Here is a 23,087-nt window from a genome sequence, read left to right on the forward strand (position 1 = left end):
GTGGGTGGAGGGAGAGACAGGAGCAAAAGTGTAGAAGAGCAGGCACAAGGACTTCCCTGGTGGTGCAGCGGTTAAGACTCCTTGCTCCCAATGCAGGGGGCCTGGGTTCAATCCCTTTTCGGGGAACTAGATCCTGCATGCTGCATCTAAGAGCCCACACGCCACAACTAAAAGATCCTGCATGCTGTAACTAAGACCAGGCTCAGCCAAATAAATAAATAAATATTTTAAAAAAGAAGAAGAAGAAGAAAAAAAAGAGCAGGCCCAGAGGTGGAGAGTGGGGTTGAGGGAGTTTGGAAAGGGGAGTGGTTAACTACTGAATGCCAAAGAGAGGTCAAGTAAGATAAGGACTGAAGGAGGGTCCCAGGATTTTGCAATCACAGATGGGGTGGGAGCTTGGAGAGCCAGGCTGATGTGGTTTGGGGTGTGAATGAAGAAGAAAAGGATAAAGACAAGGAGCGTAAATCATCTTCAGGAAACCTGACGGAAGGCAGGACATGGTACAGATTGATAGAGACAGAGTTGTTGTTTTCTCTGTTTTTATTGGGAGTGACTTGAGCATATTTATATGATGAGGGGAAGGAGCCAGTGCATAAGAAACATAGAAATGAAGGAGGAGATGGAACCCTAGACTGCCCCACGGCAAAGAGAGAAAAATTAAGCACACAGGAACACCTCTTCTTCTGAGATAGGAAAAATGCACGTGGTGATAGGTTTGTAGGTTTGGAGTAGGAATCTGAGAATGAATATGCATGCATACTTTTTTTTTTTTTATTGGCTGTGTTGGGTCTTTTTTGCTGTGCACGGGCTTTCTTTAGTTGCGGTGAGTGGGGGCTACTCTTCGTTGTGGTGTGCAGGCTCCTCATTGCCATGGCTTCTCTTGTTTCAGAGCACAGGCTCTAGGCGCGTGGGCTTCAGTAGTTGCAGCACACGGGCTCAATAGTTGTGGCTCACGGGCTCTAGAGCACAGGCTCAATAGTTGTGGTGCACGGGCTTAGTTGCTCCGTGTCACGTGGGATCTTCCTGGAACAAGGATCGAACCCGTGTGCCCTGCATTGGCAGGTGGATTCTTAACCACTGCGCTACCTAGGAAGCCCCTGCATACATACTTTTTATGTAGGATGCATGTTTTCATTTCTCTTGGGCATATTTCTAGGAGTGAAATTGCTGGGTCATATGGTAGCTCCCATGTTTAACAATCTGAGTAACTGCCAAAATGTTTTCCAAAGCAGCTGAACCATTTTATGTTCCCACCAGCGATGCACGAGGGTTCCAGGGTCTCCACATCCTGACAATACTCGTTATCACCTGTCTTTTTTATTATACCCATTCTAGAGGAAGTGAAGTGGTACTTCTTTGTGGTTTTGATCTATATCTCCTTAATGGCTAATATTTTTAATATCTTTTCATGTATGTATTGGCCACTTCTATATCTTCTTTAGGCAAATATCTTTTCAAATCATTTGCCCATTTTTCAGGTGGGTTGTCTTTATTGTTGAAGTGTAAGAGTTCTTTACATATTCTGGATACTAGTCACTTATCAGATACATGATTTAAAAATATCTTCTCTCATCCCACAGGCTGTCTTTTTATTTTCTTGATGGTGTTCTTTGAAGGACAAGAGGTTTTAATTTTGATGAAGTCTAGTTTATCTATTTTTTCTTTGGTTATTTGTGCTTTTGGTGTTGAATCAAAGATGGCTTTGCCTAACCCAAGGTCATGAATATTTACTTCTACATTTTCTTCTAAAAGTTTTATAGTTTTAGTGCTTACATTTAGGTCTATGGTCTATTTTGAGTTAACTTTTATATATCATGTAGGGAAGGGGTCCAACTCAATTCTTTTGCATGCAAATATCCAGCTGTCCTAACACCATTTGTTGAAAAGACTATTCTTTCCCCATGGAATGGTCTTGGCACCTTTACTGAAAAATCAGTCGGCCATAAATATAAGGGTTTATTTCTGGAATCTCAATTCTATTCCACTGATCTTTGTCTATCCTTATGCCAGTCACCTCATTGTCTTGATTTGTAGTAAGTTTTGAAATCGGGAAGTGTGAATCCTCCAACTTTGTTTTTCGTTTCCAAGACTTGTTTGGTTATTCTGGGTTCCTCGCATTTCTATATGATTTCCTGGATCAGCTTATCAATTTCTGCAAAAATAGCAGCTGGGATATTGATGGGGAGTGTGTTGAATCTGCAGACCAATTTGGGGTGTATTGGCATCTTAACAGTATTAAGTATTCCAATTCATGAACACGAGATGTCTTTCCACTTAATTAGGTCTTTGTTAATTTCTTTCAATGATGTTTTATAGTTTTCTGTGTACAAATCTTACATTTCTTTTGTTATAGTCTATTTATTTCTAAGTATTTTATTCTTTTAAATACTTATAAATGGAATTTTTATTTTTAGTTTTTCATTGTTATTGTGTTGAAATACAATTGATTTTAATATATTGATCTTGTATCCTGTAACTTTCCTGTACCCATTTATTAGTTCTAATAGTTTCTTTGTGGATTCCTTAGGATTTTCTATTTACAAGGGCATGTAATCTACAAATAGAGTTAGTTTTACTCTTCCTTTACAATCTGGATAGTTTTATTTTGTTTTCTCGCCTAATTGCCCTAGCTAGAACCTCCAGCACAATGTTAAACAGAAGTGGAGAGTATGGCTATTGTTTGTAAAGATGTCAGTTTTTCTCACAACAGTTTCTCTCACAATTCCAAAAAGAATTAGAGCTCATGTGGATGAATACATAGGTGAGAATAGCTATAAAATCTCTGAAAAAAAAGAAATGAGTGAAGATTTTCTTTTCTGCTGTATAAAGCATTTAAAAGGCAACAGTAATTAAAATGGAATGGTGGGTTTCCTAGGTGGTGCAGTGGTTGAGAATCTGCCTGCAAATGCAGGGAACACGGGTTCAATCCTTGTTCCAGGAAGATCCCACATGCCGTGGAGCAGCTAAGCCTGTGCACCACAACTACGGAGCCTGCTGCTCTAGAGCCTGTGAGCCACAACTATTAAGCCCATGTGCTGCAACTGCTGAAGCCTACGTGCCTCGAACCTGTGCTCTGCAACAAGAGAAGCCACGGCAATGAGGAGCCCTCGCACCACAACGAAGAGTAGCCCCCACTCACCACAACTAGAGAAAGCCCGCACACAGCAAAAAACAAACGAAACAAAACAAAAAAACAGAATGGCACTGACAAAAAGATATAAATCTCAGTGGACTAGAGTACAAAGTTCAGACTCTGTCTATAGTATAAGAACTTATATGAGAAAATCAATGGCAAAGGGATAGGGTTTTTCAATAAGTACTGGGAAACTTGGATAGTTGTTGGGGGAGAGGTTAGATTTTCACCTCAAATCATTCACCAAAATAGTTTTTCTTTCTTTCTTTTTTTAGGAAAGCACTTAGTCTTTAACCCTTTTGTTTTTATATTTATTATTTTATTTTTATTTTTTATTTTTTTGGCTGCATTGGATCTTTGTTGCTGTACGCAGGCTTTCTCTGGTTGTGGCGAGCGGGCACTACTCTTTTTTTTTTTTTTTTTTTGGGGCACACGGGCTTAGTTGCTCCGCGGCATGTGGGATCTTCCTGGAGCTGGGATCAAACCCATGACCTCTGCATTGGCAGATGGATTCTTAACCACTGAGCCACCTAGGAAGCCCGGGACTACTCTTTTTTGAGGTGCGTGGGCTTTTCATTGCAGTGGCTTCTCTTGTTGTGGAGCACAAGCTCTAGGTGGGCGGGCTTCAGTAGTTGTGGCTTGAGGGCTCTAGAGTGCAGCCTCAGTAGCTGAGGTACATGGATGGGCTTAGTTGCTCCTCACCATGTGGGATCCTCCCAGCCGAGGGATCAAACCCATGTCCCCTGCATTGGCAGGTGGATTCTTAACTACTGTGCGACCAGGGAAGTCCCAAGCCAGGCAAATATATTTGAAGTACCTGTGTGGAAGGGTTATGATATTGCAGAGGGAAGCAATGAGTGGAAATTACACAAAGGACCACTCTTTCAAAGCAAGAACTGACCCTAACAGACTAGAGAGGCCCAGGGAGGCAGTGAACACACCCAGCCCTTGGGAGGAAGAGGAAGCAGGAGCGTCCTCTCTTTAACCCTCACATCAGACTGCAGTGGGTGGGGGTGAGTGGTCTCATCTTCTAGAGGAGAAAACACTTCTAGGTAACCAAGACCTCAGTGTCTTCAGAGTTTCTGTTCTTTTCTCAACTGCAGACAGCTAGCAGAGCCCGCCCTTTCTCCTAGGGCCAAGTGACCTACAGCAGAGCCCTTCCTGGCTTCACTGCCCTCTTGCAGCTGCAATCCTGGGCCAGCAGGAAGCCTGAGCTTGCCAAACTATGAGGGCCAGGGCAGGAGGAAGGAGAGAGGGAGTAGCCCATCTGAGTTCTCTTTTGCCCTTTCCTGGAGCCTTGCTACTCCATGGGGGTGGGAGAGGGAGGTGGGAGGTGGGAGGGAGGAGGCAGTCTGGCCATGCTGAAGAGCTAAGAAACAGATGAAACAGAACCATTAAAGGACAGTGACAAATATATGTTAGTTGTGGTTTGGTAAAAATATCTTCATTTGCAAAGCCCCTGGGGAATTCATTCTTAAAGTGTGGCTTCATCCTGACTCTGGGTAAGTCTGGGTAACCTTGGGTAAGTCTCTTAACTATTTTTATATTTCATTTTCTTCATCTGTAAAGTGGGTATGACAACACTTCCTGCTTTATTGACTTCAAATGATGTAGTGCTCAGATGACCAGCAAGCTAGTGTGAGGGCAGAGTACCACAGGCAGCAGAGTTGCTCAGACCTGAGTTCAAGTCCAGTCTTTGCAATTTTCCAGTTAGAAACCTGGGGAAAATCATTCAAGCTTTAGCTGCTTTAGCTTCCTCATTGGTGAAGCTGAGGGTAGCAACAGCACCTGCCTTAAATGGGTGTCTTCAGGGGTCAATGAGATAGTACACATAAAGTAAATGGTAGAACCAGGACTCCATAGCCCACAGGTTTAACCATTACAGTACAGTTGCCTCACAACCATAATGCATTAAAACAACAACATATAAAGACTGGAAAGAAATACAACAAATTGTTAACTGTTTATTTCTCAACAGTGAGATTCTAATCTATTTTTATTTTTCTTTATATTTTTCGGTATTTTCCAAATAACTTTTATATTCAGAAAAAAAAACCTCTATATGATATTCAGATGCTTTGCGATCATTTGTGATGGTCTCCATTGCATTAAAATCTTTGACAATATTTTCTCATGTAATATTCTCGGCAACTGTTTAAAGTAGGAACCATTTCCCCCATTTTTTAGATCAGGAAACAAGGCTGAAAGAGGTTAGAGAGCTGACAATCTTCAGGTCTTACTGCTGCTAAGTGGCAGAGAGCCAAGATTCAGAGGCAGACCTGGCTGTCTCCAAAGCTAGGTGCTGCCCACAGGGATGTTGGGCTGTGGGGCTCAGTGTGGAGAACTCCTCACAGAACCCCATTCTGATCACAGTTAACGTGGAAGGTTGTCAGGATTAAGCCTTGGTGCATAATATGCTCCCATGGGTCTCATGTGCCTGGTGTACAACCATATTCCTGGTAGAGGACATGGCCTGGAAAGTGGGGATTTTGGCATCCTCCTTTCACAGTGCAAAAAGTCAAGAGGTACTGTGGAGAGTCTCCCCAAGAAGAAATAAAGGTTTCCACCATCAAGGTATCCAACACAGGAACAAACAAACAAAAAAAGCATAACTACACAAGATTGAGGGAGGGAAGTGGGTGTGAGCTAAATCATTATCTATCATAGCAGGAAGACAATAGATAATGGCCAGTTCTGATAAATCTAGATATAGTTATATGAGCATTTTATGTAGAGATAGGGTGGTAACCACCAGGCCTGAAAACACAAATGGCTATAAGTGGTTATCCCTGGAAAAAGGGGTGGAAAGGGAATTTTTTGCTTTTCCTAAGCATTTCTGTTCCATTTGATTTTTTTTTCAGCTGTGTGTTACTTTTTTTTTAAATACCATTTTTAATACAGACTCTGAAAGTTAAACAAAAAAAGCACAGACTTTAAGGTCATTTGTGTGGATTCACAACCCACTTCTGCCAGTTACGGATCTTGGGCAGGTTAACCTCCCTAAACTGCCAATTTATCTTCCTGGAAATAAGGATTAAAAACCATACTCACCCGGACAGGGTTGCTTTGGGGATAAAATGAGGTAACGTATGTAAAGCACACGGACCAGCATTGGCCAAAATTCAGCATCTGTAATTATTAACCACTGTCATCATTATTAATAAGCCAAGCGCGCAAGTAATACCCAGGACTTTGCACACAGTAGGCACTTAACGGGTGTAAGTAACTGTTTAAAACCTCCACCAGGGCCTATAATTTCCGCCAACTCGTGACGCACGAGCCCCAGCAGTCCGAGGGAACGTGGTTACTCATTTATTCATCACTCTGCACTCCGCCGCGTTGTCCGCCGAGGGCGAGCCCGGCTCCCCGGACTCCCGCGTCCGGTTCTGGCCGCACACTCGGTTCCTCCCGTGCGCGGAGGTGCGAGACAGCGGCAGCTCACCCGCCTTCAGGTCGCTGATGCTGGGCCGTCAAGTGGCGTAGCGCGAATCGCTTCTGGTTTCACGCAGGCATCTTCCCCCGCAGGGGCGGGCTGGAAGAGGGGGAGTGCCGCTCGAGACGAGGGGGGCGGCCGGGGGCCGCATCGCTCCCACTCGCCAGCGCCAAGGCGCTAGCCATCCCGGGGCGGCGCGGCGGGGCAGTTTTCGGGCGAAGGCTTTCCGGAGCTGGGGCGTCTTGAAGGAAGACTTGGGATTGGCCGGGAGACGCGGAGCGGGCATTTCATACTCGGCCGAGGGTGCCGCGCTGCCCTCAGGCGAGGCGGGGTTTCCCGGGTGCCCCCCCGTCGGGGGCGGGTCCAACGCGGGAGCCCCGCCCCCCTCTCTGCGGAGGCCGCGCGCCCCGCCCACGGTCGGCGCGGCGCCTAGCGGCCCTCCAGCAACCGGCGGGTCTGCGGCGGCCGGGGCGAGGGCGAGGGCGAGGGCGAGGCGGCCAGCGCTCCTAGCTCGGCCGCACGTCCGCGTGGGTCCGGGTTCGGTGGCGAGTCGCGGGGCGCCAGCCGCGAGGCGGGGCGGGGCGGGGCGGGGCGGGAGGCGGGGCGTTGACGTAGCGGCTCGGCCGGCGGCCGGGGAGGCGGGGAGGTGGCGGCCCGCTCGGCCCGGCCCAGCGCAGCCCAGCCCGCAGCTGCGGCGGCCGAGTGTGCGGGCGGCGGCGGCGGCGTACCGAGCCGGCTCCTGACCGGCCTTGGCCGCTGCCCGGTTTCTCACTGGGCCCGGGTGTCCACGCCTAGTTCGGCCAGCCCTGGCCCGCCGCCGCTTCCCCCGCCATGGCCCTGGTGCGGGGCGCCGAGCCGGCGGCGGGGCCCTCCCGCTGGCTACCCACGCACGTCCAGGTGACGGTGCTGCGGGCCCGCGGGCTGCGGGGCAAGAGCTCCGGCGCCGGCAGCACCAGCGACGCGTACACGGTGATCCAGGTGGGCCGTGAGAAGTACAGTACGTCGGTGGTGGAGAAGACGCCGGGATGCCCCGAGTGGCGCGAGGAGTGCTCCTTCGAGCTGCCGCCCGGCGCCCTGGACGGCCTGCTGCGGGCGCAGGAGGCCGACGCGGGCCCGGCGCCCTGGGCCTCGGGCACCGCCGCTGCCTGCCAGCTGGTGCTCACCACCATGCACCGCTCGCTCATCGGCGTCGACAAGTTCCTGGGCCAGGCCACGGTGGCGCTTGACGAGGTCTTCGGCGCAGGCCGCGCCCAGCACACACAGTGAGTGAGGGGTGCGGGGAGCGGAGACGGTTAAAGGCCTCGCGGGGCGGGGCTGGGGGACGCAGGACCGCGAACCTCGGCCTGGGCGGTGCGCCCTTTTGCCTAGCGCTCAAGGTCTTCTCATATCGGGGTCTCCTTCCGATCCCCAGATGTGCGCTGGGCTGTGCTTGGCCGCCGGTGGATCCTTGGGAGGCCTGGGGGAGATGCGAATGGTGGTCTACTGTTAGGAATAGATTGTCAAGTAAAGTTAGGAGTGGGATCCAGAGGCTCTTGAACTGTGGGAACCTAAATAAGGAAAATCGTGGGGCCATTCCTAGGGCCTCCGGGCCTGTTTCACTTTCCTCGAAGGGGAGGGGAACTGCCTGTGGGCGTCTGTTCTATGCCAGGCCCGCAGGGGAGTGGAGGGGCACTGCCTCACCCTGTGGGGGAAGGAAGGTACAGGGTTGTCCTCCAGGAGGGCAGGGATTGAACGGAGGCGCCCCACCAAATCTAGAGACTGCAGAGGGCATCTGCTTCTCGCCTGGTACTCGGATGCCCTCTGCTGCTTAGAGACGCCCCCGATTCTGCCCTTCTGTGTCCCTGGCCTGAGAACAGAAGCTCTAAGAAAAGGAAGGAAACGCTTTAATCAGGCTTTAAGCATCCTGCCTGAGGAAGACAGCACGTGCTTAATGCACAGCAGGATATAATCTCCCAGTCACTGATACCTAGAAGGGCCAGAGGGCTCACCAGTGGGTTTTTAAAAATCATTTATTTTGGCAGCGTTTAACTTTCCCTTTGTTAAGATCAAGGCTTCAGACTTGGAGCCTCATTTCCTGTTTTGGGCTTGGGCAGGATCTGGGAGCCTGTCCTCAGGGTTGACAACCTGCTGTGGGTCACTCAAGAGGTTAACTGGGGTGACACCATCCCTAGACCCCAAGGGCCCTAGATGGGGAGGGTAAGAGGTTGGGGACAGGTGCTGAAAGGTTTGCCCAAGTGGGATGGCATCCAACTAAGTCTAGGAAGGCTTGCTGGAGAAGGATGAACTTGGTACAGGCCCAAATGAAAGCAGGATTGGGATAGAAGAGGATCTGACCTTGGACATTTTAAAAATGTGGGTAGTTAGGGCCTTCATGGCTCTTTGCAGCCTGGGGTGGGAAGCAGGTTAACACAGGGCAGGTTTGGGCAGGGCTGTGACCTAGCTCCATCTCCCCCTTCCCTGGCCTTCCCTCCTTCCCTCATGACTAGCTGTATGGTTGCTGGGTGTGGGATCATGTGGTATAGTTTGGCCCTTGTTTTGTTTTTTTCCTCCCTTTTTCTGTCCTCTCCCTCCTGCCTGGCTCAGGGAGCACAAGGGGGTGGGGTGGGGCAGAAAGCTCTTCTCTGACTCTCTTAGCCCTTTCTTTTTCTGAAGAGGCTTCTGTCCGCAGATTCATTCCACTCCTTTCTTTCCCAGTCTTTCAATCTCCACCTCTCAGCTAATCTGACCAGACTGGTACATCTGGGGTGGAGGGGTGGGGAGGCAGCACTAGAGGGGAGTCTGGGGGCAGACAAAAAAAAAGTCTTTGCTTATGGGGAGGGTCTTCTGTGAGGTCAGTGACTTGCTGACTTGTGGTGGGGGTGGTTTGAGGGGTTGGAGGGGGTTGAGGGGTTGGGGAGGGACTTTGATTTTTTTCAGTTCTTGCTCTTGCTTTCTTCTTGGCCTCTAGATCTTCCTTCACTGAGCTGTCTATGCCCGTTGGCCCATGTGTGCCTGTTTTCAGCCAAGGACAGTCCCTCTTGGAGAATTTGACTTACCACGCCTTGATCTGAATGGGAGCCTTAATTTACTTTATAGAAGTCATCTTTTCCACCAGGATCTTTCCACACCCACCTGGCTGCTTTTCCTCTGATGCATTGACCTGGGTTATTTGTAGAACCTGGAGGGGGCAGGAGGACGGGGCTTGTGGTGGGCAGCAGGAAAGTTTGTGAAATCAGCAGCATGCCCACTGACAGGGTGAGGGCTGCTGCCCCCACTCCGGTTTGCACCTTCCACCTCTGGCTCTGATGGCCACTCTTAGTGTCCTTTCCTGGAGCACCTTGGCATGAGCTGTTAAGACAGTGAGTCTGCACATTTTCCAGTGGGGAGAGACTGGGTTGTGCCCTCCTTAGCTTTGGATAATGGTGGCAGACAACTCCAGGAAGCAGCTGTGGTGCTCTCAAGGATAGCAGATGATAGCCCTGTGTTGCCCAGACAGAACTCCACGGAGGGAAAGGCAGTCTCATGGTTAAGAGGAGGGGCCCGTGGAGTTGCAGATTCCCTTCCCAAACCTGCCACCTTGTGGCCAGTCAAGTAAACTCTTGGTGCCTCAGTTTTCTCATCTGTAAAATGGGGCTAATTTATACTTTGCTAGGATTGATGTAAGGGATGAAATAAGTATGTAATTAGAGCACCTAGTGCAGTTCCTGGACATGGTTGGTCGTCAATGAACAGCAGTGATGGTGGAGGGATGTTTTGGTAGCCTGGTAGCTATGATCTGAGAGCTGTCCCCTGTCTTAAAGGAGTCTTTCATGTGATAGGAGGAAATAATACAGAACTTAGCACCTGGGAAAGCCCCAGGACTATGGTGGCAGGGTAATAAAATGATCTAGCCCTTCACAGCCCTCCATCATTCTCTTTGCTGCCAGAGGCTTGAGAATTGGGGCTAGTCTTGGGAGGCCTTTGCAGTTCTGAAGCCATGCTCAGATCAGCTTGTAACTCTGCTGCTGTCCTCCATGGCACAGCAGCATAGTGTTTAAGAATGTGGTGACTGGGGTTTCGCTCTCAATTCTATCACTTACTAGCAGGCAAGTTACTTAATTTGTTTCCTCATTTCTGAAAATGTCATACATGATAACAATCATAGAGTTGTACAGATTAAAAAAGATGGCGTCTCTAAAAGCCTTAGTGTCATTCTAGACACATAGGAAGCTTTCAAGATATTAGTGTTGGGTTGTCTCAGGGCCATCCTTATGTGGTGGTGGTGATGATGGTGGCTGGGGTGCTAGGTGGCTCAACAGCCCCCGAAGCTCCTTTGTCAGTGGCATGCTCTTTGAGGTGAGGGATTTCACTGGAGGCTTCCAACTGATTGTAATGTAATACACAAGGAAACTAATTATAACCCTCTCTCCTCAGTAAAGCCATACGTGGATCATCATGGGTCTGAAAATACCAAGAGATGCTTCTTTAGTGTCTTTATTTATTTATTAGGCCGTGCTGCGCTGCTTGCGGGATCTTAGTTCCCCAACCAGGGATGGAACTTGGGCCCCCGCAGTGAAAGTGCTGAGTCCTAACCACAGGACCATCAGGGAATTCCCTTTTTAGCTTCTTTATATGTGTCCTTTCAGGTTTTTACTTCAGCACCATCCCTAGGACTCCCCAGTGGGTGCCCGTGTGGAGTAAAATAGTCCCTTCTGTAGAGAAACCCCTTCCTCGGCCTGTTGGATGGATGGTTAGAGTCTGACCCCTTGGGAAGGCCAAGTCTGTGGGCTCGATTTGGGTTAAAACATGATTGGGGGCAGGCTGCAACTGTGGCCCCCTAAGAGGCTCTGTCAGCCCTGGTCAGACCTGTCTCATTGATTTTATGAGGGCCTCTGGGAGGCCCTGTGGCTGAGGAGGACTTAGATTGGAGACCAGAGGCTTCCGCCTGGTTGGTGGTGGTGGTCTGAGACCTCCTCCAGGAGGGTGGGTTTGGGGGCACTGGGAGAGGCACCTGAGGCAAAGGCAGCCTGCGGGCCTAAGGTGGGCCTAAGTGGGGCGTGGTCTTTGAGGGCTTCCGTCTTTCCCTTAGCCTCCAGCCTGCCTGCGAGTTACTGTTGTGGATAGATGGTGTATGGCCCACAGCCTTGTCTCCACTGGTTTCCAGATGTGATTGCTTCTCAGGAAGCAGCTGAGGCCACGAGGGTCCTGGGCTCTGGCTGCAGCTCCAACCCCAGACCAGGCTGCTGGGGAAGTCCGCTTTGGCTGCTGCGAAGGGTGTGGCTGCACTTAAAAGCAGTAGTTAGGACGCAGGAGGCTGCATCTCCCTGAGTTATGGGGCAGTTTTTTATCTGGGGTTGCTTGAGCAGCAGCATCTGGGGGAGTGGGGAGGGGTAGAAAGTGATTCATTCCCCTGTCACACTGACTGGCTCCTCCTGGCCAGCACAGCGGCTTCCCCTTCCCTCTGCATCTGGCCCTGTTCTCCCTTCCCTGAAGGCAGCCAGGGACAGGCGCAACTGGCAGAGCTCCATCACAGCGACCTTGAGGGCTGTCCCTTTCTTCTGATGGGGGCCGCCTACCCTCTTTTTATTTCTGTTACCCTGGTGCTGTGACGTGCTTGCCAGCGATGCTGGTCTGGCCTCATCCAGATGTTTCCCCTGCCCTTCCCACCCTGCACTGGGACAGATAATTAACACAACGACAGGAGCTCTGTGTGCTCTCTGGGAGTCAGTACCCTATTTTTTCCTGTGCAGGGCCATCCTCTGCAGAATGGTGTGGTCATGAAGTAGCTTTGCCCTTCCCCACGGCCAATTAGTAAAAATAAGTCCACAATGTGGGTCCTTTATGCACCTGGCACTCCTGTTAAGGAAGAGTCTGATGGCTTTGCTCCTGCTGAGCTGGCCTGTGGGGGTAGGGCTAGGCCTAGGGCTTTCCTCAGTGAGCTTAATAAGCAAGTTCAGTTCTCAGGAGGCAGCACTGCACTGTTGCTGGGAGGGGCTTTGTCACAGGCCACCTTGACCTTCAGCTGACCCCGGGGTTGGGGAGGGGAGGCACAGCCCTTAATCATGGAATTCTAATGTCAGAACTGGAAGAGTGCTTAGAAATGTGGAAATTGAGGCTGGGAAGCGGAGGGTGACAGGCTCTCAGCTACTCAGCAGTTAGGGAGGGTGGGGCTCTGTGTGGTTTCTCTTAGGCCCTGGCTGCCTGAAGAGTTATAGGATTTGAAATAAAGAAGAGGTGGCATTTGGGGCCCTGAGTGCGTCCCAAGGTTTCTGTGGAAGCGCTTGAGGGGTTTTAAGGAGAGAGGGACATTTCAGTTGGGATTGGGGAGGGGGCCTTGGGGCTCCTCTGACACCTGGAGGAACAGTCTAATCCACACGCCTTTCTGCCTGGGCAGAGGCCGAGGGAGGCCACTGGTTGGGCGGGGAGTTCAAAGCGGGGAAGGACATGAACACCCCAGCCTGCATGCCCAGAGGGTGCGGTCTTATCAGGAGGTTGGACCCACATTTGGAGGAAGGACCATAGCCAGGTGCTGTATTTTGGGGCCTGGCCAGGGAGCACTGGAGATGTTTAGAGCAGACAGAACCGCTGTGCTCAGCTCTGGTCAGGGAAAGCCTCCTTGAGGAGGGGGATGTATACCAGACCTGTCAGGCTGGCCGTCAGAGATCCTGTCTGCCACCCCACCTTCTCCGAGTTCCCATACGGACAGTGTGTCACACTCCTTTTTGGAGGGTTGTCACTGCTTTGTTCAACTAGCATATCATTTATTACGCCCTTTTTAGGTCCTGGCACTGTCCTAAGGATTTGACTTACATCAGCTTATAGTAACCCCTTGACGTGTAGATCCTGTGTTTAACAAGTGAGGAAACTGAGGCACAGAGAGGTGAAGTGACTTTTCTAAAGGCAACACAATACATGGCAGTCAGAATTTGTACCCAGACAGCCTGGCTCCAGATTCTGTGCTCTTTGCCACCACGCCGTACCACCCATCCGAGTCTTTCCCCATGTCTCCCAGGATTCAGCTTTGCATGGAACCTGGTACTTAGCAGCTGCCCTCCTTAGGGTTCCTCTCTCCTCCCCAAAGCCCATCTCTGTGGTTAGGCTTGGGGGCCTCTGTAAGCATGACCTGCTTCTCCTGTGTGTGGCCTTGGCTGGTTGGGGTAAGTGCATTTAGTCGCAGCTCCATGTCTGGTCATATCTTTCTCAGGGGATGGGGGTGTTGCCTGGTACGTTGGGAAGGAGGGTATCACTGCCCCTAGACTATCTCACCGGAGCGGAGGAGACCTGGAAAGCTCTGCCTTGGCCCCGGGCACCACCCCCACCCCCCACGCAGGGAGATTTGCTCCCATTGGTTTGTGCAGTAGAGCTGGGCTTGGAGTCATCAGCAGATACAAGACCTCCTGACCTTTCCCAAGAAATCACATTTTGTTTTACTGTGACAGAACACTCCGAGCCATCCAGTTCCTTCTTCTACAGTCATGCAGTGTTTGCTTTTTTTTTTCTTTTTTCTTTTCCTTTCTTTTTTTCAACATATAGGAAGCAATTACTGGACAACCACTGTGCCTAGGGCAGGGCTTTGGAGGACACATGAGAAAGAAAATATATAGTCCTTCCCTAGAAGGGCAAAAATATATTTGAGGCAAGACTTAACACAGGAAGGATAATTAATCAGCAAAGCAGCATATACAAAGTTTAAGAGTAGGAAAGGGTCACCAGGGTTGGAGTGATCAGGGTGGGCTGCCTGTAGGAGGAAGGACCGTGAATGACAGGTGAGGTGTAGTGGGAGCTGAGTGAGTTTCTGGGAGGGAGACTGCCTCTCTGGAAGGGAAGGTGAGTGTGGTGGGACTGGGCCAGGAGAGGAAGTGGAGGGGAACCAAGCTTAGTTTCTTTATGTGCCTCTTTCAGCAAAACAACCTGACTTTCTTTACTTCTTGTTTATTTTTGAATAGTTTACCTGGTTCAAAATTCTAAAGATGCAGAGGGTACATAGTGAAAAATCTCACTTGTCCTGACCCTGCTCCTCTCTTCAGAGGCAACCAACATTACCAGTTCTTCTATGCTTTTAAAAGCCAATGCATTATAGAGTTCTTCTCCCCCGCCATTGTGTTTGCACACATGCAGCCTTCTTCACACACACAGGTAAATCTGGCTTCCCCTCATGGGGATATTACTGCTTGTCTCCATCTCTTTCAAGTTCGAATGGAGACCCTGGCAGGAGGATGGCCGCTACTTAGTTTTGTCCTCTGTGACTCAAGACTCATGTTTAGGGTGAATATGGGGTTAGGAGCAAACTGGGGAAGGGAGTTTGGTTAAGTAGAATTTCTTCCTTATTCCATTATCTGCCCAAGACCCCGTGGGAGAAGTCATCCTGCTGGTTTTCTCCCTTCTCCTGGGCAGGGTCATTGCTCTTTGGTCCTGGGCAACCTTGCTCCCAGGGGGCTGATGACAGCCTATAAAAGGCCCTGACGGTAAACCCAAATCTTTATGTGTGGGTTGGCCTGCTTTTCAAAATGCTTTCCCAGCATCACCTCATTTCCTTCTTCCCTAAGGACAAGCAGGGTGACCCCCATTTTTACTGATGTCAAGACTGGGGCTTCAGGAGTGGAATGACCTATCCAAGGTCACATGACTCATTAGTGGCAGCCAGATTTCTGACCCCCAAGCCCAGTGCTTTCCCCCTGCATCGTGCTTTCAGCTATACATACATCCTGTTGTTGTGTGGTTAGACTTGTCTCTGTCCGAGGCAGGCTGACAGAGACAGACCTTTGGAGTGTACGGAGGTAGGAGGGATGAGGACTGACCGAGATGTTTGTGCCCAGGAGGGAGGGAAGTTGGGCCTGGCTGGGGTCTGAGGTGAGCTGAGCGAGCCACACCCACAGAGGCAGGGGTAACTTAATGAGATGAGTTCTGGGCTCCGAGGACTGTCAGTGCAAGGAGCCAGAGTAGGTGTTAAGAATCATTTGGCCTGATAAGAGGCACCGTCCTCTCCTGCAGTTGAGTCTGGCTTGCAGTTTTGCCGTGAATACCAAATCAAAGGCAGGGTTAGGTTGTGAGTGTTGGGAGCCATGAGGGATTGGCCTGCAGCAGCTGCGTCTCCGCTCTGGTGGTGTGTGAGGAGGACTGCCTGAGTGGGGGATTTGGAGAGGAGGGAAGGCATCTAGATGGAGGAGCCCCTGGGGAAAAGGCTTTTCCAGCTGTCTCTTTCAAACTCCATGGAATATAGTTTTAGTTGACATTTCTCCCTGCCCCTAACTGGCTGATTTTATCACCCCTCTTTTACAGAGGTGAAGTGGGTGGTTGAAAGCCTCTTTGTAAGTCAGATCCAGGACTAGAACCTGGGTCTCCTGTCATCAACCCACTGGGATTTTCCCACTATTCCATTAAAATAACTTTTTTTTTCAACTTATTTTTGGGACTGAAGCTAAGCCCTGCCAATGCCATCTCATTTATCCAGCGGTGTTAGAAGGTGTTCCATATATCAGGCCTTGTCCCTGGGTTGTGGGGGATAAAAGGTGAGTAACATTCCGTGCAGTTGGTAAGCAGTGAGAGCACAGGTGGAGGGGCTCTGCCTGGGTGCCACTGTAGGGGTTGAGTGCCACTGTAGGGGATGAAGAGGAGGACTTGGAGAAGGGCACTCCGGCCCCACCTACCTTCCCCATTGCTCCTGTCCTAGTTTAGGAAGGTTTTTGTTTTTTTTTTAACATTTCCTCTAGACTTTAACATAGTGGCTGCAGCTTTTTTATAAGCCAAAATGCTAGTTTATTAATTTATGATGAGAAATAACTGCTAAGGCACAAGGAGTTGCCTGGTCAGTCTGGCCATGGGACCTGTCCTGGGTTGGCTGGCTCTGTGCTGGTCTCTGCTGCATCGCCTCTCTGCTGCCTCTTTCCCTGCTGTCCTGTGCTTTTCTTACAGAGCAGCGGCCATAAGTCTTATCCTTGTTTCCTACCCTGTAGTGCTCTTCTGGGCCCAGAATAAAGCTACAGCTCTTCAGCATGATGTTTGAGGCAGTCTCCTATCTGCTCCAAAGCATCTTTCTGCCCATCTTCACCTCTCCACCCTGCGCATCTGTGTATTCTGTTCCTCCCACCTGGAATGTCTCTCCACCCACCTCCTTGCCTCCTGACCCATTGTTCAAGGCCCGGTATGAATGCTATGTCTGTCAACGAAAATAATCAATAAGTCACCTTTAATAAGAATAGAAAAAAGTTTTATTTGAACCAAACTGAGGACTAGCCTGGACGCCCACTTCCCAGATTACTCTGAGAAACTGCTCTGGAGAAGCATGGTTTCCAGCACAGTTTTATATCTTGTCAGAACAAAGAACATTAAACAAGTCAGGGATACTGTACATTTTAAGAAAACACACACACACTCATGCACACACACAGAGATGAGCATGTACACAGCAAGTCAGCATAGCCTTGCACCTGGGAAGGGAGTCTTATTATCAAAGGAGTACTAGCATTGGTGTCCCAGGAGGAGAAGCATTTAATCTTTATTTTTAGCATGGACATTCTTTACTTTTGGTCAAAGTATCCTTTTCTCTATAATTAAAACAAGTGTACAATGTATGTTTTATAGGCCACAAGCAGGCTATTTTAGTTAGCATAAGATTCAAGGTGGGACTTCCCTGGTGGTGCAGCAGTTAAGACTCCGCCAATGCAGGGAACAGTGGTTCAGTCCCTGGGCTGGGAAGATCCCACATGCCAAGGAGCAGCCAAGTCCATACGCCACAGCTGCTGAGCCTGTGCTTTAGAGCCTGTGAGCCACAACTACTGAAGGCTGCGTGCCCTAGAGCCTGTGTTCTGCAACAAGAGAAGCCACGGCAATGAGAAGCCTGTGTGCCACAAGGAAAAGAAGCCTCTGCTCACCACAGCTAGAGAGAAAACCTGAGCATAGCAATGAAGACCCAACTCAGCCAAATAGATAAATAATAAATAAGTAAGTAAATAAATAGCATGTTATTAAAAAAAAAAGGTTCAAGTTAACTCAAGCATAAGCCAGAATGACTTCCTTATATCTCAATATACGAAAATTTCTTTTATCATTTCCTTTACCACTCCTCCGGAAATAGACTTCCCTTTAACCTTCCTATGCATTTAATTTGTACATTTTTGTGGTGTTAATCACCTTCTTTTATGTATGTGGTTCATTGTATTTCCCTAGCAAGGTGTAAGTTTCTCAAGGACACTCCCTTTCTTATTCTGGCAAATACTTGGGAAATGTTTTGAGCCTGGCTGAGGCCTCTTCTGGTTGGTGGGATTTCAGTGGCAAGTTCCCTGTGCCTCTGAGCCTTTGTGAGTGTCCGGATGGGCTGTCAGGATCTCACATGCCACGCCCTGTGCTGAGGCTACGGAGACGAATAGATGGTTAGCACAAGGCTCAGGAATGCAACTAGGAGCAGGGCTCAGTGATAGGACAGGGAGAAACAAGCCTGTGTCCTGGCCCAAGGCTACCCCCTGACCTCCACAGGGATCTAACAGAAAGGCCCTGTTAGTCCCACGTAGGACCAGAAGGGGAATATAGATGAGTCAGTACAACATGTTTCCAACCAACTCCAATAGATGCGGGTGTCTTTTAAAAAACATAACCATGATGCTCGTATCACAAACACAAAATCAGCAGTTCCTTAATAATCAATATCCAGTCCATAAAGAGCTTAAAAAAAAAATAACCAGTCCATATTCAAATTCCCCTGATAGCAGAACTGTCTCTTCATAGGTGGTTTGTTGAATCAGGATCCAAACAGGGCTCCTCCCATACTGTGCCTGGTTGTTCAGTCTCCCAGGATAATAGTTCCCTCCTTCTTTGTTTCATAGCCTTACCTGATGGAGGAGCTGAGTCACTTGTCCTTGAGAACATTCCACATTGTGGCTGATGGGTTCCTGATGATGCCTTTCACCCTAATTTTCCAGCCCCTGAGCGCTAGTTGCTGGGTCTGGAAGGCCTGCTCCCCAGGCCCTGCCTCCTGCAGGAGTCCTTCTGTCTGGGGAGGCTGACTCTGCTGTGTGTCCTCAGAGGAGCGCCAGCTCCATCTCCACTTCAGTGAGGCTGAGATTAAGCAGTGGGTTCTGGACTGTTGGCTGACCCAGCCATCATGAAGTTCTCCATTCAGCCTTTCTCCCCATGGTTTTTAGTATCCGTTGATGATTGCTGCCTAGGTCTCCGGTTCTTTTTTCCTTTATCAGCAAGAATCTGACTTAAGGAAGAGTTTTAGTTTTCCCTCTCAAGTATTTGGTCATTCTGTTGATACATAGAACGGCAGGAATGGCAATTCTTTGCCTTATTTTTCTTTCTTTCTTTCTTTTTTTTTATATAAAGTGAATGGCATTATTTTTAGGATAAAGTAGTTCTTTCCTCAGTTTTTTAAAATATTTATTTATTTGACTGCCCTGGGTCTTAGTTGTGGCCCATGGGATGTTCATTGCCGCATGCAGGTATCATTGATGCGGCATGCAGGATTTTTAGTTGCAGCATATGGGATCTTTTAGTTGTGACATGTGGGCTCTTAGTTGTGGCATGCAGGATATAGTTCCCTGACCAGGAATTGAACCCAGGCCCCGTGCACTGGGAACATGGAATTTTAACTTCAGTTTTAATGGAGGGAAGTCCTGCCATTATTTTTCAATTTGTGATGACTTTCAAATTAGAAATCTATGATAGTGTGCATACAGCAGTCATCTACATGGCAGGAGTTTCCTGCCAAAGCAGAAATTGCAGGGCCTTGGGAGCCTGGGGAAAGGGGGACAGGGTGAATGGTCTCTGAAGGCTTTAGGCCTTTTGAGAGCAAATGATTTCATCAGTACAGCGTTGCTTGAAGTGGCCGATGGCTGGCTGGCCTGGAGTAGGAATTTGGGGTAGATTGTTATGTCCATCAGGATGTTATGGACAGATATCTTGGTGTCTTCTCCTAGAGTTTTCCCCAACATCTACCTTTTGAGTTGCAGTCTCTTCCCTTCTGGAACCCTGCAGCCCCCATTTGCTAATTCCCTAGGGAAGCTAGATGGGGCGAGTAAGGCTAGGAAAGGAGCGCTGGATCAGTATGTCTTTTTTTTTTTTAAGACTTATTTTACTTATTAATTTGGCTGCATTGGGTCTTCGTTGCTACCCGCGAGCTTTCTCTACTTGTGAAGAGTGGGGGCTACTCTTCATTGCGGTGCATGGGCTTTTCATTGTGGTGGCTTCTCTTGTTGCGGAGCTTTTCATTGTGGTGGCTTCTCTTGTTGCGGAGCACCGGCTCTAGGCACACGGGCTTCAGTAGTTGTGGCTTGCGGGCTCTAGAGCACAGGCTTAGTAGTTGTGGCACACGGGCTTAGTTGCTCTGTGGCATGTGGGATCTTCCTGGTCCAGGGATCAAACCCGTGTCCCCTGCATTGGCAGGCAGATTCTTAACCACTGCACCACCAGGGAAGTCCCCAGTATGTCTTCTTCACGTTGATTCTTCACTTTTCATTCTAGAAGATTCTCCAGCCAGTACACTGGGCAGCATAACTGTCTTCTTAGGGCCTCTCAGCTTCATTTGTCTTGGGGTGGGGTTCGATTCATACAGCTGTCAGCTTTGCAAGCCCCTCATCCCCAGAGTGGTGGTAGGTCTTCCCTAGCCTGAGGTCAGGCCTGTCTCTGAAGAGGCCAGGGTGGCAACGGCCGGAAGAGAGAAGCTGCAGACCTGGTGGGCTGTAGCTGTAGCAGGTAAGGCTCAGGTGAGCACCAGCCTGGGAAGTTGGATGTTGTGGCGTTGGGGACATAAGGAAAGCAAGCTCTGACGAACAGCCTGCTCTCTAACTAGCTGGTGTGCCTGGATGGTTTTGTTTGTCTGGAATCACCTTCATTGGCATGCAGGGTGTTTGAGGGTCAGACTGAGCACTGAGGTGTGACGCTCGGGAGCCGCAGGGCCGTTAGCCAGTTTCTCGCCCCTTACCAGGCCCTTGCAAGACCCTCTCGTACCCAGTGGGACATGAGGTGCAGTGTCTGTTGTCCGATTTGAGACCTCAGCCTGGAAGCCATGTGTTGTGTTGGGGCAGGAAGGGGAAGACGTGCACTCGGCATGTGTTTTGCAGCGAGCCTTATAGAGGCAGTGCATCCCACGCAGTGAAAGCGGCACCGCCCAGCTCCTTCTCCAGGAGCCACATTCAGCATCTCACATTAAGCCCTCGCCTTAGCTTTGAAGTGTATCTGTAAGCATCTGTGCTTTATCTCGATTTATTTTGTGCATCCGTTAGCAGGATGTGTCCTAAGGTAACTACTTCTTCACTTTATGCCATTTCAGCTTATGAAAGGTTTCATAGGGATGCCCCACTTTTGGATAGCAGGGGAAACCTATAACTTTAAAGTTCAAAGTAGTGATGCGTATGAACAATATTTTGCGACATCTGCAGCAACTGTAATGTGGTATGAAACTATCTGGTTTCTCTTGGTGACACATTCATAGGTACTGCTACTATACCACTACTTTTGCAGAAATTCTTAATTGAAAGAAATGCTAAATTTCAGTTAGAGATTAGGGGAAATAAAGATGTAATTTTTCTCCTGTCTAACACATACCCTCTGTTTTAGAGAGATTCCTTGGTTGGGCAGGGACGTGGGGGTTTCTGGGCCTGGGTGTGTGAGTGTGTTGTACTTGCAGAGGGAGGCAGTCTAGTGTAGTGATCAAGGTCAGGGGTTCTGGAAACAGGGAGCCTGAGTTCAAATCCTGGTTCTCTATATACTAAAAAGAAGCATGTGACTTAACCCTGTGGACTTCTCTCTGCCCTAGTGTCTGCGTCTGTAAGAATACATAGGAGCTAACACTTGTGTGGCACTTACTGTGTGCCAGGCCCTGTCCTGAGCGCTTCACACATAATTCGCTTAATTATCAGAGTGGTCTTGTGAGGGAGGTGGATATCCATTACCCCTGTTTTAGAGGTACAGAAGTGCACAGAGTGATTGGGTGACCTACCTCAGGTCACACAGCTGGTATGTGGCAGTCTGAGGCTTACACCAGGCAGCCTGGCTCCAGACTCCATGCCGGTAGCCACTCTCAAGGTCTGCCTCCCACATCTGCCTCACAGGGCTGTTAAGAGGATTATTAGAATCTGATTTGATGTATTTAGTGCTTAGTATAGTGCCCACACACAGTAGGTGCTAAATGAGAGGTATAATTGTTAATAGTGAAAAGATTAGTGCCCTAGTGATGGGCTAGAGTGGGGTCAGCACCCGACCTCCATTCAGGAGCTGGGCGCATCCCAGATCGGGTTGGTGTATTCTCTCAGGGAAGTTAATGAGATTCTTTGCTCCGGGATGGGGGATGAGGGCTTCAGGGTTAAAGAAGGTGCCCTTCTGGAACTGTCAGTCCTCATGAAGCCTGGCACGTGGCTCCTTCCTCAGGATGCTCTTGTTGGGGACGGGGGCACCATCTTTGCTCTGGGAGTTCTGGTCTCATGGTTAAGACCTGGGGGTTTATGATAATAGAAACCTTGCACAGTTGTTCAGTTGTGAACAGGGACAAACAAGTTCCTAAGTTAATTCACAGATTAATTTGTTAGTTCGTTGAAAAAATATTTAAGTGTCCACTATTTTAAGTCTGGTGACATAGAGATGAGCAGATTAAAGCTCCTGCCTGTAGAGCAGAGGAAGACAGACATTAAACAGCTGTGTGTACATACATCTTTTTACTGTGTGGGATACACACACACACACACACACACACACACACACACACACACACCCTGTGTCAGGTAGTGGTAAGTATGCTGAAGAAATAAAATAGGGTAAGGGGCAGTTGTAGTTGGGGTACTCAGGGAAGACTAAGGAGGTTTGGATGAACTGAGACCTGATGTGAGTGAGTGAGTGAACTGCAGCCTAGAGGTCTGGGGCTGTGTGTCAGGCAGAGGGAGAAGCAAGAGCAGTGGCCTGGAGGGGGGAACACATTGAAGGCCAGTGTGGGGTGAGAAATGCAGAGAATCAGAGGAGCTGGGACCCGAAAGATGAGTCCTTTCTGCCATGTGGAGGAGTGGGGTGCGACGTGCTCCAATTTCACCTACCTGCTGGGTGAAGCATGGATGCAGGGAGGCAGGTGAGCAGGGAATTGTAATGTTCAGCAGGGAGGTAGTGGTGAACTGTACATAAGGGTGACAGTGGTGAGAGGGCTTGAATTCCAGATATAATTGGTTGGTAGAGCTAACAAGAGTTCAAAATTTAGATGTGGCATGTGAGGGGGAAAAAGAGACAAGGATGGTTCCTGGGTTTGGGGTGTAAAATCAACAATATATGGAGGCTTAGGAAGGGGCACCATTATTTGGGTAATAAGCTGAACTTTGGACTGATAATGTTACCGAACCAAACTCAGGTCTGCTTGCCTGACACATAGCAAAGCCAATCTGCTGACACTGGGTTGTGGTGAAGGAGAGTGCAGTGTTTACTTGCAGGGCACCAAGCAGGGAGAACAGTCAGCTTGTGCTCAGAAGACCTGAGCTCCCAATGGCTTTTCAAAGACTGTGTTAGGGGAGAGGGTTTAGGATGCCTGATTAGCTTATGGACCTTCATCTGGTTAGTTGGTGGTGAGGTGACAGAATGATGTTTTGGGAA

The 23,087-nt window shown here is 49.2% G+C and overlaps 1 protein-coding gene across 8 annotated transcripts in view; it reads left to right on the plus strand.

The window, feature by feature from the left end:
* Positions 1–7,184: 7,184 nt before the first annotated feature.
* The window catches only part of LOC130857222 (sideroflexin-5), a 151,959-nt gene continuing 136,056 nt past the window's right edge, over positions 7,185–23,087 (plus strand). For all 8 annotated transcript variants that reach the window (XM_057742693.1, XM_057742692.1, XM_057742694.1 and 5 more), the window contains exon 1: positions 7,185–7,828. In XM_057742693.1, coding sequence (XP_057598676.1) covers positions 7,398–7,828 — 431 coding nt within the window. In that variant the 5' untranslated portion in view covers positions 7,185–7,397. The remainder of the gene's footprint in view (positions 7,829–23,087) is intronic.

This window comes from Hippopotamus amphibius, chromosome 7 (genome assembly GCF_030028045.1).
Source record: "Hippopotamus amphibius kiboko isolate mHipAmp2 chromosome 7, mHipAmp2.hap2, whole genome shotgun sequence".
Classification (NCBI taxonomy): domain Eukaryota; kingdom Metazoa; phylum Chordata; class Mammalia; order Artiodactyla; family Hippopotamidae; genus Hippopotamus; species Hippopotamus amphibius.